General features: G+C 35.8%; 1 protein-coding gene across 5 annotated transcripts in view; it reads left to right on the top strand.

The window, feature by feature from the left end:
* Nup98 (nucleoporin 98 and 96 precursor) overlaps positions 1–14,809 on the top strand; it is an 88,534-nt gene that overhangs the window by 29,888 nt on the left and 43,837 nt on the right. For 4 of the 5 annotated variants that reach the window (XM_032893131.1, XM_032893127.1, XM_032893129.1 and 1 more), the window contains 3 exons: positions 1,791–1,883; positions 8,728–8,868; positions 14,556–14,689. In XM_032893131.1, the coding sequence (XP_032749022.1) occupies positions 1,791–1,883; positions 8,728–8,868; positions 14,556–14,689 (368 nt within the window). The remainder of the gene's footprint in view (positions 1–1,790; positions 1,884–8,727; positions 8,869–14,555; positions 14,690–14,809) is intronic. The other variant, XM_032893130.1, reaches the window with a different exon arrangement.

Here is a 14,809-nt window from a genome sequence, read left to right as displayed (position 1 = left end):
TTATTTTGTTTCTTTGTGGTTGGTTGGTATTGAAATAGGATCTTATTGTACATCCCTGTTTGGCCTGGAACTTACTATATAGACCAGGCTGGCCTCAAACTCAGGAGATCCACCCACTTTTTCCCCTTAAAGTTCTAAGATTAAAGTTGTGTGCCACCACACTGGCTCTTTGTGGTGTTTTTATTATAAGAAGGCATTTGTACTTGTGTTCACTGATTTCAGTATAAAAGGTCTCATATTTATCTGGCTTGCCTCACTAGCTATACACTGAATTTGAATTACTTTTAATTAGCAGAATTATTTTGAAGTAAGGCAGTGAGAATCGGAGGAAATGTGTGGTATAAACAGTGTAAGTTGGCACTTAGATATCTCCTATGGGTTTAAGGTAGTCCTTGAATAGCTTATTTTCTGTTGCAGGTCTGTGATCCGTTCTTGTTAATTTCTATTAAAAGAGAAAGCATCTTTTTAAATTTTCTTTAGGTTGTTTGTGCTTGAGTGGGCAAGACTGTGTATATGTGGTAGCTAATAACACAATTCGAGAAAAACTTTAATGAACACATAGATCACTTGTTGAGATTAAGTCAGATTACATAACATGTTGTAAGTATGACCCCGTTAGTGATTCTGTTAACTTCTTCAGAGGACTCCCTTTACTGCTGAGGTTTTATTTCTCCTTTACCTTATTCTCCCATCTTTAGACAGTGTCTTGCTATTCAGTGGCCTCAGCCTTTAAAGAGGTTGAATTGCAAGCATGAGCCGTCACAGTGAGCTTCCATGATAATTTTATATGACTAATTATCTTAAAAAACAAGACTTTTCTGGGTCTATGATTGATCATTTCTTAGCATTAGAGATTAATGATGCATTTATTTGTTTGGTTTTTATTTTTTCAAAAGGAATCCTAAAACTTAATATCTCAGCTACAAAAATAGCAACACATTATTGGTATCTGTGATACTTGTGAATTTTACAGGGAGTTAAAAAAGATTTTCTCTAATTGATAAGTCATAGTGAAGGATGAGTGCTTTACTCAACTCTTCATCGTCTACTGAAAGCAGACCAATCATAGGCATAGGTTATTTTTCTTTACCCTGGAGTGATAGTGGTGGTGGGCTACCTGTGAGCCCAGCACTTGGGAAGTAGAGGGAGGGGTCATGGTTAATTGTTAAAAGCCACTGTTTGTGCCTGCCTATTTGGAAGCTAGCTTGAGTTCTATGAAACCGTCTTCAAAAAGTCAAAAGAAAAAAAAAAAAAGGAAAGAAAAGGCAGCTCTCTGAGCCTTTGAGTGTTCCTGTGAATTTACTAATTGTGGCATTGTGAAATGAACTTACATAATCAGCCATACATCGCTGCCATGTGAGATCTATCAGCTTAAAAAAATAATTGCTATAAAGATTGAGTCATTTTCTATTCCTTTAGATCAGTAAACTTTTAATTTTTTTTTAGTGAAAATTTGTGGAATTGAAGTTTTCTGTTAGTAAACCTGAACCACGTGTACTGACTTTAAAAGCCTTATAAAGCTCAAATATCAAGCCTGTGTGCTTTGCTTTGATATTGGATATTTCCCTATTCTGAATTGATATATCAGCATAAAGATGTAATTAAGTTAAATACAAAGACTTGTTTGCAGAATATTTTAATGAGTTACATTAGCTGATTATTTGGGGTTCATTAATATTAATAATTTAAGGATACGTAGTTTAAGATCAGTTATTTTTGTGTTAAAATCCCCTTTTAAAGAAAATTGAGAATTTAAAAATTACATTCCATTTATTCTTTTATTTCCTTAGGTTTTGGCACAAATAACAGTGGAAGTAGTATTTTTGGAAGTAAGCCAGCAGCCGGGACTCTGGGAACAGGACTTGGTACAGGATTTGGAACAGGTAAGAAAATGTTTGCATGAATTTTAGGAAGTACTACATCTTAAGAGTATGAGTTTTATTAGCTCATATGCTTATAAATAAGAGGCTTAGATTTTTATTTTTATCAACAGATCTATTAATGTATTTCCATCGATTAATGTTTTACCAGGTTAGCACATTTATATTAAGTTTACAAAATGTATGTTTTAAATTATAGAAAAGCACCTTTGCCACATATTGATTTTCTTTAGTCCTGCTCTGTCCGAGAGTTTTTAAGTTTAAAATGTGAGAATTATTAGTGTAGCCATAATAACTTATTTAGACATCAGTTAAGTCTCATGATCAAAGCATAGAGAGCATGTGCTGTAATAATTAACAACTGTTCCACAGTTCTACAAACCTTATACATAACTTTTCTTTCTTCTTTTATCCCTCTTCATCCTCTTATTAGGGTTTTTTTAGTTCATTTAAAATATTTACATTTCTACCTGTCCTCCTGTTTTCATCGATCGGAGGGGGTGGGGTCCCTAAAGGTGGGTATTTCACCCTGTCAAGTAAAATACTTTTGAAGCATATATATTTCTTATTTTACCTAGTTCTCTCATCATTGGTATAGTAATTTAGTTGTAATTACTACTTTTATAATACCTGCTTCCACTGTTTTCCTTGCTTTTATGATATGGTCGTCTATGCCATCTTAATAGACAGACATTTCTTTTATACTTCTTTGAATGTTAGCCTTTTTGTTTCCTTGTTCTTTGAGGCAGGGTCTCACTGTGTAGCTTTGGATAAACCTGGTCTGCATCAAACGATATGTAGACCAAGTTGGCCTCGTTGACCTCGTTGGCCTCAAACTCGAGACTTACCTGTCTCTGCCTTCCAAGTGCTGGAATTAAAAGTGTGCAATACACCACCATATCCAGTTAACCTTTCATTTTGAAATAAGAGTTATTAAAATATTTCAGCAATTCAGAAATACCATGAAAAGTCCAAGTGTTTCAGCTGTGAAGTGATCTGCTCTTTTGATTTTAGCTATAGCTTGTCCATATCCTCTTCTCTTAATGTTTTTTAAACATGGTTGCATCATACATATGTACATGGTTATTTTATGTTTAGGGATTTCAGTTGTAGTTTTAGTTGAATCTTACTTTTGTACTGCTAAGGATTGAAGCCTGGGTGATAGACATGTTAGGAAAATTCTCTGCCATAAATCCATCCCCACCTCCACTTCCTCAGTTCATTTTTTAATTAATGACTTTTGGTGTGAATTTTGTTTTTATAACAGAACAAATACAGGTTTATTAAAGAAAAGTGAGGAAGCACTTACAAGTTTGAGGATTTCCGAAGAAAGAATACTCATGGGTTAGCTTAGACTAGAGGCTGAGATGGCATTGATGTATAATGTTGTCTTGGGCTGCAACTAGGATTTAAGAGAATGAACTGATGACCTGTACATAGTAAGATAATAACCATTTCTGGAAATTTCATTTTAGATAAATATGTGCTATTTTATATCTCATTATATTTTTCTTTTTTTAAACATTATTAGCTCATTTTGTTTTGGTCCATGTATATAGATTTCATTTCAAAATAATGAATTAATATTTGTATATGTATGTCTATATATGCAAAGGGTCATTTCTACTTGCCTTATATATACCACAATTTATCTTAACGTTCTAGTACTATCAATAGTTTTTTGATATTTATAGTAAACACCTTCAGTCAGAATTTCTGTTAAATATATTTATGTTGTATAATTAATAATTGAATTAGTATCTGCAAGATATACATTATTATTGGTTAGTTTTGTTGATTTATCTTGAAAAATCAGTGTCATTTTATATTGGTTTTTATATCGTTTGATGTGTTTATTTTCTTATACCTTTTCTGTGTTGTTTGGTTTTATCTTTGTGAGGTAGAATCTCATTTCCCTCTTAGCTGTATCTCATACATGGTGCTTTCTATTTTTTAAAAAAATATAGTTATAAACTACTAGGCTTGAGAGATTCTTCTAGCCAGGTAGCTGAAACTAATGTAGGCATGTGCTGTCACATGAACTTATTGGGCCTTTTCTTTTTTAAAAGGTTTTTTATGTGAGTGTGTGTTTTGCCTCCACGCATATCTGTGAATGTACCTGCCCATGGGAGAGGGGACTTATTACTAGATCTGAAGTTACAGGTGATTGTTAGCTGCCATTTGGGTGCTGGAAACTGAACCAAGGACCCTCTGGAAGTGCAGCCTAACAGCCTAACAGCCTAAGCTGTTAGAATATTCCTAACAGCTGAGGCATCTCCCTGGATTCCTTACTACTGAACTTGTTCTTTTTGCATATGTGTTAATGGAAACTATCATATTCCAATAATTAATGATGAAAGTGCAAATCTTTATGTGAGCAGATTGGTTATTTGGATCTTTCTATCTCATATATTTGACCATGGCTTATCTTTAATAAACTATGCTTATTGTATTTTAACTTCTAAATTTTTATCTGCCCATCCCCCCTTCTCTCTCTCTCTCTCTCTCTCTCTCTCTCTCTCTCTCTCTCTCACACACACACACACACACACACACACACACACACACTTGCACTCGCACTCCACTCATCTTTTTGGGGGGAGGTGGGGAGGCTTTAGTATTTTTTTTCCCCAGACTGGGCTTTGAACTTCTGGACTCAAACAGTAATACTTTAGATTTAGTATGGATTATGGATGCTGAAGATTGAACCCAGGGTCTTTTGTATGCTGGGCAAGCACTCTTATAAATCGGGCTTTCACCCCAGGTTGGCCTTTAGCTTTGTATTTTAATTTAACTAATTTTTTTTTCCCCAGGAGCTGGGGACCGAACCCAGGGCCTTGCGCTTGCTAGGCAAGCGCTTTACCACTGAGCTAAATCCCCAGCCCCAATTTAACTAATTTTTGAGACAGGGTATCACTATGTAACTCTTGCTGTGTGGTAACTTCCTAAGTAGAGGAGACAGGTCTCAAGCACTCTGTCTTCTGCCTCCTGGTTGTGAGGATGAAAGCCATGCTCCGTCATGTGGACTTTTAAAGGCTTTTAAATCTATGCTCCTGCCTCTCCTCTGTTAATTTGGTTGATTTTAGTTACTTGATTCAAAATCTACTCCTTCGCTCTGTATTGATCGTTCTTTTGCTGGTACTAAAGATGTGTGCCACCACAACAAGCCATCCTTGAATTTTCCTTCTTTTTTGTTTTTGTTTTTTGAGACAAGGTCTCTTCTGTAGCCCTGGCTGTTTTGGAACACTTTGGTGGTCTTAGAATCCGAGATCTCTCTGCCTTTCTTCTGTCTTTGGAGTGCTAGGATTAAAGGGGTGCATCATCAGGCCCTACATCCTTTGAACTTTTTTTTTTTTAAAGATTTATTCATTTATTATATATAAGTACACTGTAGCTGTCTTCAGACACACCAGAAGAGAGCATCAGATCTCATTACAGATGATTGTGAGCCACCGTGTGGTTGCTGGGAATTGAACTCATGACTCTGGAAGAGCAGTCGGGTGCTCTTAACCACTGAGCCATCTCTCCAGCCCCTCCCTTGAACTTTTTAACATGCCAAAATTATACTAGTCATGAAAGAATTAAAAACTAAAATATAGTTTATTTTGTGTGTGTGTGTGTGTGTGTGTGTGTGTGTGAGAGAGAGAGAGAGAGAGAGAGAGAGAGAGAGAGAGAGAGAGAGAGAGAACATAACATGATCTCAAAATATAAACAGTATATACGTCAATATTTTTTTCTACTCCTATAGTTAATAATAGCTTTGTTATCAGCAAATTATAGGGGGCTTTTCGGAAGAAATTATTTATGTATGTTTATATAGATACAAACACCAAAGATTGTAGTTTTGAAATAGTCTTATGTATTCCAAACTAGCCTCCAGCTCTTTGTGTAGCCAAAAATGAAGGATGATCATGAACTTCTGATGGCCCCTGCTTTCTTCTCCCAGTGTTAGAATCAAAAGTCTCTGCTGCCACACAGTTTATGTGGTGCTGTGACCCTAGGGTTTTAGTCACATTAGGCAAGTGTTCTACCAACTGAGCTACTTTCCAGCTATTAAAAAACACAATGTTTCTTATAGCATAAGCTGGGCATAAGTTTGCTGTCCTCCTGCTTCGGTCATTGGGTGCTAGAGTACAGATGTATTACCACCAAGTGTGGTTTTAACTCTAAAGAGATGATGAGAATAAATAAGACTGAGGTATTTGTCTCTATTTAGCCATTCAGGTGCTGATTGGTTTACAATATGATCACATCTTGATAATTGAGCGTCATTCAGTTGAAAATACATGTTTAGTGCAGTAAGCTTACAAACATCATAGCTTGTCCTTCCTGTCTTTAACCTTTTTCAGGATATTCATGTGCGTCTGCAGTTGCATATCCCATAAGAGTAGCATGCTTGATATTATTAACTCAGAAACCTGTCATACTCAAAATCAAAGCATAGTTTCTGTTAAATGATAAAACCTTATAACTACCTGTATTTCCATTCAAGTCTTTTTGTTTTTTATTTAATTTTGCTTGCAGACAAATTTCTTTCATGTTTGAGTTTTATTTTTATACCATTACATTTCTCTTTGGATTCTGGACTTTGAAGATTATGATTAACAATTTCTCTGCCTTTAGTACAAACTTTTAAAATGTTCAGTATCATTTTTTCCTGATACTGTCTCTTAATTCCACAATTTAATAGATTAACTTTTAATGTTTGACCTTGACAATTGTTCTTCATAGGCTACAGATTACATTTTTGTTTCAGTGTATTCTTTTTTTTTTTTTTTTTTCTTTTTTTTAGCTAGGGACCAACAGGGCCTTGTGCTTGCTAGGCAAGTGCTCTACCACTGAGCTAAATCCCCAACCCCTCAGTGTATTCTTTATTCATGCTTTGTCCATGTAAATAAACTAAAAGACAAATTTAGAGGATTTTATACCTGTAATCTTAGTAGGAATAGATCCTATATGGAAATTAGGTCTATAAGTTATCAAATGGCATACAGATTCCATAACTCTTTACTAATAAATATAAAAGCATTGAGTTTTAAGAAGTGCCTGTTCTGAAATTTGAACTTTGAATTTGACAGTACTTGTAAACTTAACACCGTAGAACTTTATACTATTTGTGGGGAGAGCATGAGCCAAATTGGTGTCATTTGCATTTTTCCTTCTTGAGTGATGGTTATTCAGACTCACTCCTCAACAAAAGTACATTTTTTTTTTAAATACATTGGCCTTTGAATACTTTTTGAGTAGTTTGGCTATATAGACACTTAATTCTGTAAGTAAATAAGGGTTGATTTCTGTTCTCTATCTCTCTCTCTCTCTCTCTCTCTCTCTCTCTCTCTCACAATGTGTGTATATGTGTGTATTATATATATGCATGCTTCTGTTTAGGGGACTAGTCTTTTCTTTAAGAATGTGATTCCTAAGACACAGATATTAAATAATAGTAAGTAGAAAGTAATTTCTCTGCTACATTAAAAGTTTTAAGATATTATAGCTTTGTGTCTGAGTGTTTTGTCTGCTTGTATGTATGTGTATTTTGTGCATGCCTGATGAACTCAGAGAGCTTCATAGTTCCTGGACCTGGAGTTACAGACTGTTTCCAGCCACCATGTGGGTGTTGGAATCAAGTGTGGATCTCCTGCAAGAGCAACAGGTGCTCTTAACCACTGAGCCATCTCTCTATCACCCCTACTCTTTTTTCTTCTTTTTCCTCTTCTTCATTTTTTTGAGACATGGTTTCTTTGTATAACATCCCTGGCTGTTGTGGAACTGGCTCTATAGACCAGGCTGGCCTCAAATTGATAAAGATAAACCTGCCTCTGCTAGGATTAATTAAAGACATGCTCTGTCGCCATCCAGATTTTTTTGTTTTTTAAATAATGGTGGTGGTCTGTACCTTCATGATTTAGGTAGAGAGGAGAGGCTCTTAGTCCAACCACTCTGGTTTGGTTTAGAACTTGAGTAATTTGGCCTTTTGGGAAAAAAAGGTTATTTAGTTTAAAGGTATTTTCAGCAGATGCTATAACTAAAGTATTTTGCTTTTCAACCATTCAAAGAAGATAATTTGATTTTCTATAGTTTGGCTTATGCCAGTTTAAAAATATTGGTATTGGAGCTGGAGAGATGGCTTAGTGGTTAGGAGTACTAGCTGCTCTTCCAGAGGTCCTGAGTTTATTTCCTAGCACCCCACATGTCAGTTCTCATCTGTCTATAACTCTAGTCCCAGGGGATTTCATGCTTTCTTTTGGCCTCCATGAACATTCATGTGTGTGGTGCATAGAGTTATATGGCAGGCAAAATGCACGTACACGTAAAAAAATTTTTTTAAATTGGCCTGATTGGGTCAACTAAGTATTTTAATTTGTAAATACTGAAATATACAGGGAATTATTTTTTTTTTAATTCTTTGTAAATTGTTTATACTATAGAGTGGTAGTTAATGCCTTGGTTATGTAGTCAGACATATCTATCTTTGACCCTCCTTTTTATAACAACATTTTCAACTCTGATCTAAAATGGAATTAAAGTTCCTATATTAGGCATAGTAATTCTTTGTCTAGATGTACTAAAATGTTTATTCATTTTAATAATTAGGGTAAATATCTAAGCTATCCATTGTTGTCTTGTGTTGCAGTTGAGGAAACTAATACAATGAAAGATGTTTTCTGCTTTCCCAGTACCCAGCCTGGTGCCTAGAATGAAGTCAGCATTTATCACATTAGCTTTTTTCTTGAAATGACTGGTCATGATGAAGCTTCCAAATGTATTATATCTTTAAGTAACTCACCTCTGACACAATAGTCAAAGGATCTTCTGTGGCACTTGTTCTTTCCTCTTGTCTCCATAGCTCTTGGTGCTGGACAGGCATCTTTGTTTGGAAACAACCAACCTAAGATTGGAGGGCCTCTTGGTACAGGAGCCTTTGGGGCCCCTGGATTTAATACTTCGACTGCCATTTTGGGCTTTGGCGCCCCCCAGGCCCCAGTAGGTAAGTGTCAGTCACTTTAGAAGGCTTTACAGTTTATTTTTGCTAATACTTAGCTTGCTGACTGGATTTTCTACTGTCCCATTCCTACTAAAGCAGTGCGCATATGTGCACATCACTAAACAGCCGTGCACTAGGAAAGGACTTAGGTTCTAGCCTTTACCTCCTCCATTCCTAGGCTTGGTCTCCCCTAGAAATCATTTTTGTTATTTTAAATTTATCTAGCAGATGGTGAAGTTTGTTTTAATAAGTAATGTGCTTATATTATTATGTTTCATTTTAACATAAGTAAATTTAACTTGTTACAGTAGAGAATTCAACTCACTTACCTATGTCCTCTGTTTTCTTTATTCCCTGCTGTTAACATTCTACACTCACTAATTTTCCTAAGTTTTTCACTTCTGTTAAGACGTCTTATGTACTTCATTCATGTGAATGTACTTCCCTAATTTTTACAGTGTCAACTATGTTATTTTTAACAGAAGAATATCATCTTAGTTTTAAATTTAAATATATTTAAACTATACCACTGGCAATGAAAGCTAATATTACCTGGCATAATATAGTATTGGGAAGAAATGGATTTTTTTTGTCATTGTTTTTTTAAGGTTTTATAATTTTATATTATGTAGATGAACATTGGCTTGCTTGTAAGCCTGTGCACCTTATTTGTGCCTGGCACTTGTGGTATCCAGAAGGGGGCATCCAATTCCTTGTTATTGGAGATAGTTGTGAGCTGCCCTATGGGTACTGAGAATCACGAGTTCTATGCAGTTGAGAGCCAGTGCTCCTCACTATTGAACTGTCTCTTATGCCCCAGAAATGAGATTTTGTTTTGTTCTTCTGCTTTTTGTTTTGTTTTGTTTTTGAAAGGGGTTTTCTGTGTCACTCTAGCTGTCCTGGAACTCACTTTATAGACTAGGCTGGCCTTGGAACCTAGAAATCCACTTGCTCCTATCTCTAGGTGCCAGAATTAAAGGTGTATGCCAGGCAGAAATGAGTTTTTAAATGACTAAATTCATGAGATGTTGTCACAATGCTGTCCTACAATTTGAGATCATTATACATTTAAGCTGTGTATGTTTATACTGATTCTGTCAACTAAGTTATAATATTTCCTTTACCAGTGGGCTATCGGTGTCTTTCCCTAGTCTTCTCTTTTCCACTTTCTACTTTTCATGTTTTTAGATGTTAGTTTATGTGTATGAGAATTTTGCTTGCATGTATCTAAGTGTACCAAGTGCATACCAGGTGCACAGGAAGATCAGAAGAGCTAATCTGATCCTCTGGCACTGGATTTACAGACAGTTTTGAATCCTCATGTGGGTGTTGGGAATTGAACATGGATCCTCTCTCTGCAAGAGCAACAAATACTCTTAACTGCCGAGCCAACTCTCCCACTCCCTATCTTCATAATCTTATATTGATAGATGTTATGGCTCATAACTTTTTACTGTACCCACTTGGCACTTGGGGAGGCACCAGGATCAAGAATTCAAGGTATTTCTCAACTGCATAGCAAATTCATAGCCAGCCTCAGCTACCACAGGTCCCCGTCTCAAAAGAACAAATAAAGAACCCTAAAGATTTCTTTTAATGTTTTTCTTTACAGGCATATATTTTTAGACATTGATTTTTCTTGAAACACTCGGTTTGCTAATTGATACTAAAATTTTGAGATATCTTTGATTCTTTAATAGGATTGTTTTAATTTTGATCCTGCTTTGTGAACTTTTCATATTTTAAAATAAAATAATTAAAACCTCACTGGCAACTCTTTGTATTTACCAGAATCTTTTCTTTTATACTTTATAACCTTAAAAATATATAATTAAACGTTCTCTAAATGTTGGAATATGAATTCTCAGTAGTGGATGATGCCACTTTATTCAGTAGTTGGTTTTGTCCTTTCCATGGCTTATTTAGTTTTCATGCTGTATGGATTACAACTTATCAGTTGAATGTCAGGGAAATTAGGAGAATGACACTGGATAGTTTAATAAGTGGACTTATTTTTTTAAAGATGGATCTCTTATACCCCAAGTTTACCTCATACTCCCTGTGTAGCTGAGAATCCTCCTGCCTCCAAACTCTGGTACTTGGGTGCCACTTTATATACTCTTTTAATATTGTAGTGTAAGGATTAGTCAGACCAAGAACCTTACGCAAAGTAGACACACAGTGACTGCTGAGTTAGATACCCGGCTTCTGCAGATGAACAATACATTTTTTTCTTCTGTATTAGTCCTGCTTGATCAAATATGGTTTTCTATTTCTTCTGCCTTCTATTTTTGAGATGATCATATGTAGCTCATATGGTATAACAAAGGCTGGTCTTGAGTACACTGTAGCTGTCTTCATGCACACCAGAAGAGGGTGTCAGATCCCATTACAGATGGTTGTGAGCCACCATGTGGTTGCTGGGAATTGAACTCAGGACCTCTGGAAGAGCATTCAGTGCTCCTAACCGCTGAGCCATCTCTCCAGCCCCAAAGGCTGGTCTTGAATTCCCAATTCTCCATGCCTCTGACTTGCCAAGTGCTGGGAACATAGGCATACATGACCTTACTTAACTCTTTTTTTTTTTTTTTTTTTTTAAGATGTGTTTTTTTATAATACACTGTAGCTGTCTTCAGACACACCAGAAGAGGGCATCAGATCTCATTAAGATGGTTGTGAGCCACCACGTGGGTGCTGGGATTTGAACTCAGGACCTCTGGAAGAGCAGTCAGTGCTCTTAACCTCTAAGCCATCTCTCCAGCCCCCATACTTAACTCTTGATTTAAGAGTTTTATATTAAAGTTATATATTATTCCCCATTTATGAATGTATTAGCTTTTAGAATGTCTTAAGTTTTTAATCACAAAATCTTAATTAAAAGGTACTAGACTAATTTTAATCAACCATTTTTGGGCAGAAGTTTCACCTCAAATTCATCATGATGGCATCCCTATATGTTATTCTAGATCAGTGTCCTCATTTTGTTCATTATTACCTAAACTTTTCTCTTTAGAAATTTTACTAAAGTATTGCTTCTTTTTATCTCCTTACTCCAAACAGATTGGTATGCTAGAACTGTTTTTCTCAGCACTTGGGAGACAAAGGCCAGGACAACCAGAGCCACACAGAGAAACCCTGTCCCAGGGAAAAAAAAAAAAAGAGAGAGGGAGAGAATAGAAAAGAACATTAGTCTCAGTCATTAGAAAGACTTGATCAATTCCTTTGATATGTTTTCCAATTATTATGACTAGAATATAATATCAATATTAGTTTCACTAGTGATCTCTTAATTTTTGCTCATATGTCTGTGTCTTTAAAAAACTTCTTTTTTTTAGATTGTTTTATGTGTATGAGTGTTTGGGATGCATGTGTAACACATGTGTGTCTGCTACCTGCCAAGACCAGAGAAGGGTGTTAGTTTCCCTAGACCTGCATTACAGATAGTTGTTGAGTCAATATGTAGATGCTGGGAACTAAACTCAGAACTTTAAGAGTAACTCGTGCTCTTAACCATTGAGCCATATCCTCCACACATACCTTTTATTTAAGACTTTGTTTTTAAGTGTGTGTGTGTGTGTGTGTGTGTGTGTGTGTGTGTGTGTGTGTGTGTGTGTGTATGTGTATGCTAAGTGTGTTTGGGTGTTGACATAGGCCAGAGGATCTAAAGTTACAGGAAGTTACAGATATTTGTCAACCGCACAATGTACGTGCTAGGAATTGAATTATGGTTTTCTCAAAAACCAACAGATGCTCTTAACTGTCGAACCATCTCTCCAGATCTAAATCTATTTTTGATACAGAGAAAATTTTATATTTGTAATGTAAAACAAGTTTTCCTAAATATGCTTGGGTTTACTAAAAAAAATTTTTAAAGATTGATTTATTATATATGTACACTGTAGCTATCTTCAGACATACCAGAAGAGGGCATCAGATCACATTACAGATGGTTGTGAGCCACCATGTGGTTGCTGGGAATTGAACTCAGGACCTCTGGAAGAGCAGTCTATGCTCTTAACCTCTGAGCCATCTCTCCAGCCCTTGCTAAAGATTTTTAATTCTTATTACATATGTTGGTATTTTACTTGCATGTATTTCCATCCACCTCCCAGATACCCTGGAACTGTTGTTGTGAGCCATTATATGGGTCCCCTGGAAACTTAGGTCCTCTGGGAAAAGCCAGTTCTCTTCATTGCTGCTCCATCTCTCAGATCCTTTGTCTTTTATTCTTGTGCCAAGTCCACTCACTATGTCCTGTACGTTAGCTTGTTGTTTTTTTAAGGGGTAAGTGATTGTTAAGTAACAAAATCATGAGTAAAGATATAGAGTTCTTAGGCAAGGGATATAGCACTCTGTATGCCTAGCATGTTATGTCTGAAACCTCTTAGTCTCTTTGTATAACTTTTTGTTTATTTGTGATACCATGTATCAAAGGATAATTTGGTATATATGTTCTGAACTAACCTTGAACTTCTTTTTCTTCAGCCTTCCAAGTAGCTGGAATTACAGACATGTGCCACCATGGCTGACTTTTGTCTATAGCCTTTAATTGTTTTAGTGACTCGTCTGAATTCCAGTGATTTTCTCTAAATTATTATCTTCTCTGGGTCCCAAATTCTTGATCTTATTTGTACTACTCCTTAAATATCAACAGTGTCTAAACCTGGAACATTGTATAGCTTTGTGTGTATTTCAGACAGGGTAGGTCTCTGTAGCCTGAGTGACCTCAAACTCATAGCAATTCTTAAGCCTTCCATTGAGAAGATTACAGATTTGAGCCATCAAGCCTTGGTTAGATATATCCAGATTTAAATGTGGATCTGTTCTGATATTATTTAATTCTAACTGCCTATTCTTCTGGTGATGGGGCAAGGGTTGCTGCTGTTGCTTTTATATTCCCCATTGTGAGAACTTATAGTTGTGATATGAGAATTTTTTAAATATATATCCTTACTATATTTTGGCTTCAGCCTATTTCTAAATTTTGTTAAGGAGAAACCTGTTGGTTTTATTTTTTTTTCTCAGATGATGGGTGTTTTAATCTTAAGTATTTTTGGAATGATTCTCTTGACAACAACTTATCATTGGATGTATACCACAACTGGTTTTCTTTTTTATACACTACATTTTTATACGTTATGAATATAGTCTTTATTGATGCCTTTGTCTGGTCTCTGAATTATCTGTGGCTGATAGGCAATGTTCATTCTTATGCTTTGAGAGAAAATTAAATTAGCTACCTGGCCTAGAACTTGGTTTGTGGTCTAGGCTAGACTTGAACTCCTGATTCTTGTGTCCTGGCCTCTAGAATGCTGGGCTTTATAAGCATATGCTATCATACTGCATTGGAACAACCTTTGCTTCTAGAGAGTAAAAATTATAGCTGTTTTATAATGTGTGCCAGTGGCAGACAGAACACATTCTTTCTAGGCTATTTTGATTTGTATGTATTTGATTACTAGCTACAGTGAATTTTTATATGTAATGTCCCTTATGAAATGGATTTCCACATCTTTGCTTACTTTTACTTAATTCATGGTTTGTGTTTTTAGTTTGCTCTTTGTCTTAACTATTGAATGGGTCTGAACATTCAAAGATGTCACTCCTTTAAAGAGTGTTGAGTTCTCTGATACCAATGTGTTGGATCCTTGAACTTACTCCCACCACCCATTCTTTTCTTTTTTGAATAGCTTTGACAGATCCAAATGCTTCTGCTGCCCAACAGGCTGTTCTCCAGCAGCACCTCAATAGTCTAACATACTCACCCTTTGGAGACTCCCCTCTCTTCCGGAATCCTATGTCAGATCCTAAGAAGAAAGAAGAGGTAAAAAAAATTTTTTTTTAATTTTTTATTATTTTGGGAAAGACTAAAAAAAATAATCTACCAAAGAGACAACAGTTAACAGATATTTCCAAGTAAAGTATATATAGCATCAGAGCACTG

Source organism: Rattus rattus, chromosome 2 (genome assembly GCF_011064425.1).
Source record: "Rattus rattus isolate New Zealand chromosome 2, Rrattus_CSIRO_v1, whole genome shotgun sequence".
NCBI lineage: Eukaryota > Metazoa > Chordata > Mammalia > Rodentia > Muridae > Rattus > Rattus rattus.
Note: the sequence above shows the minus strand (reverse complement) of the source record. Positions and strands in the feature narration are given on the sequence as shown.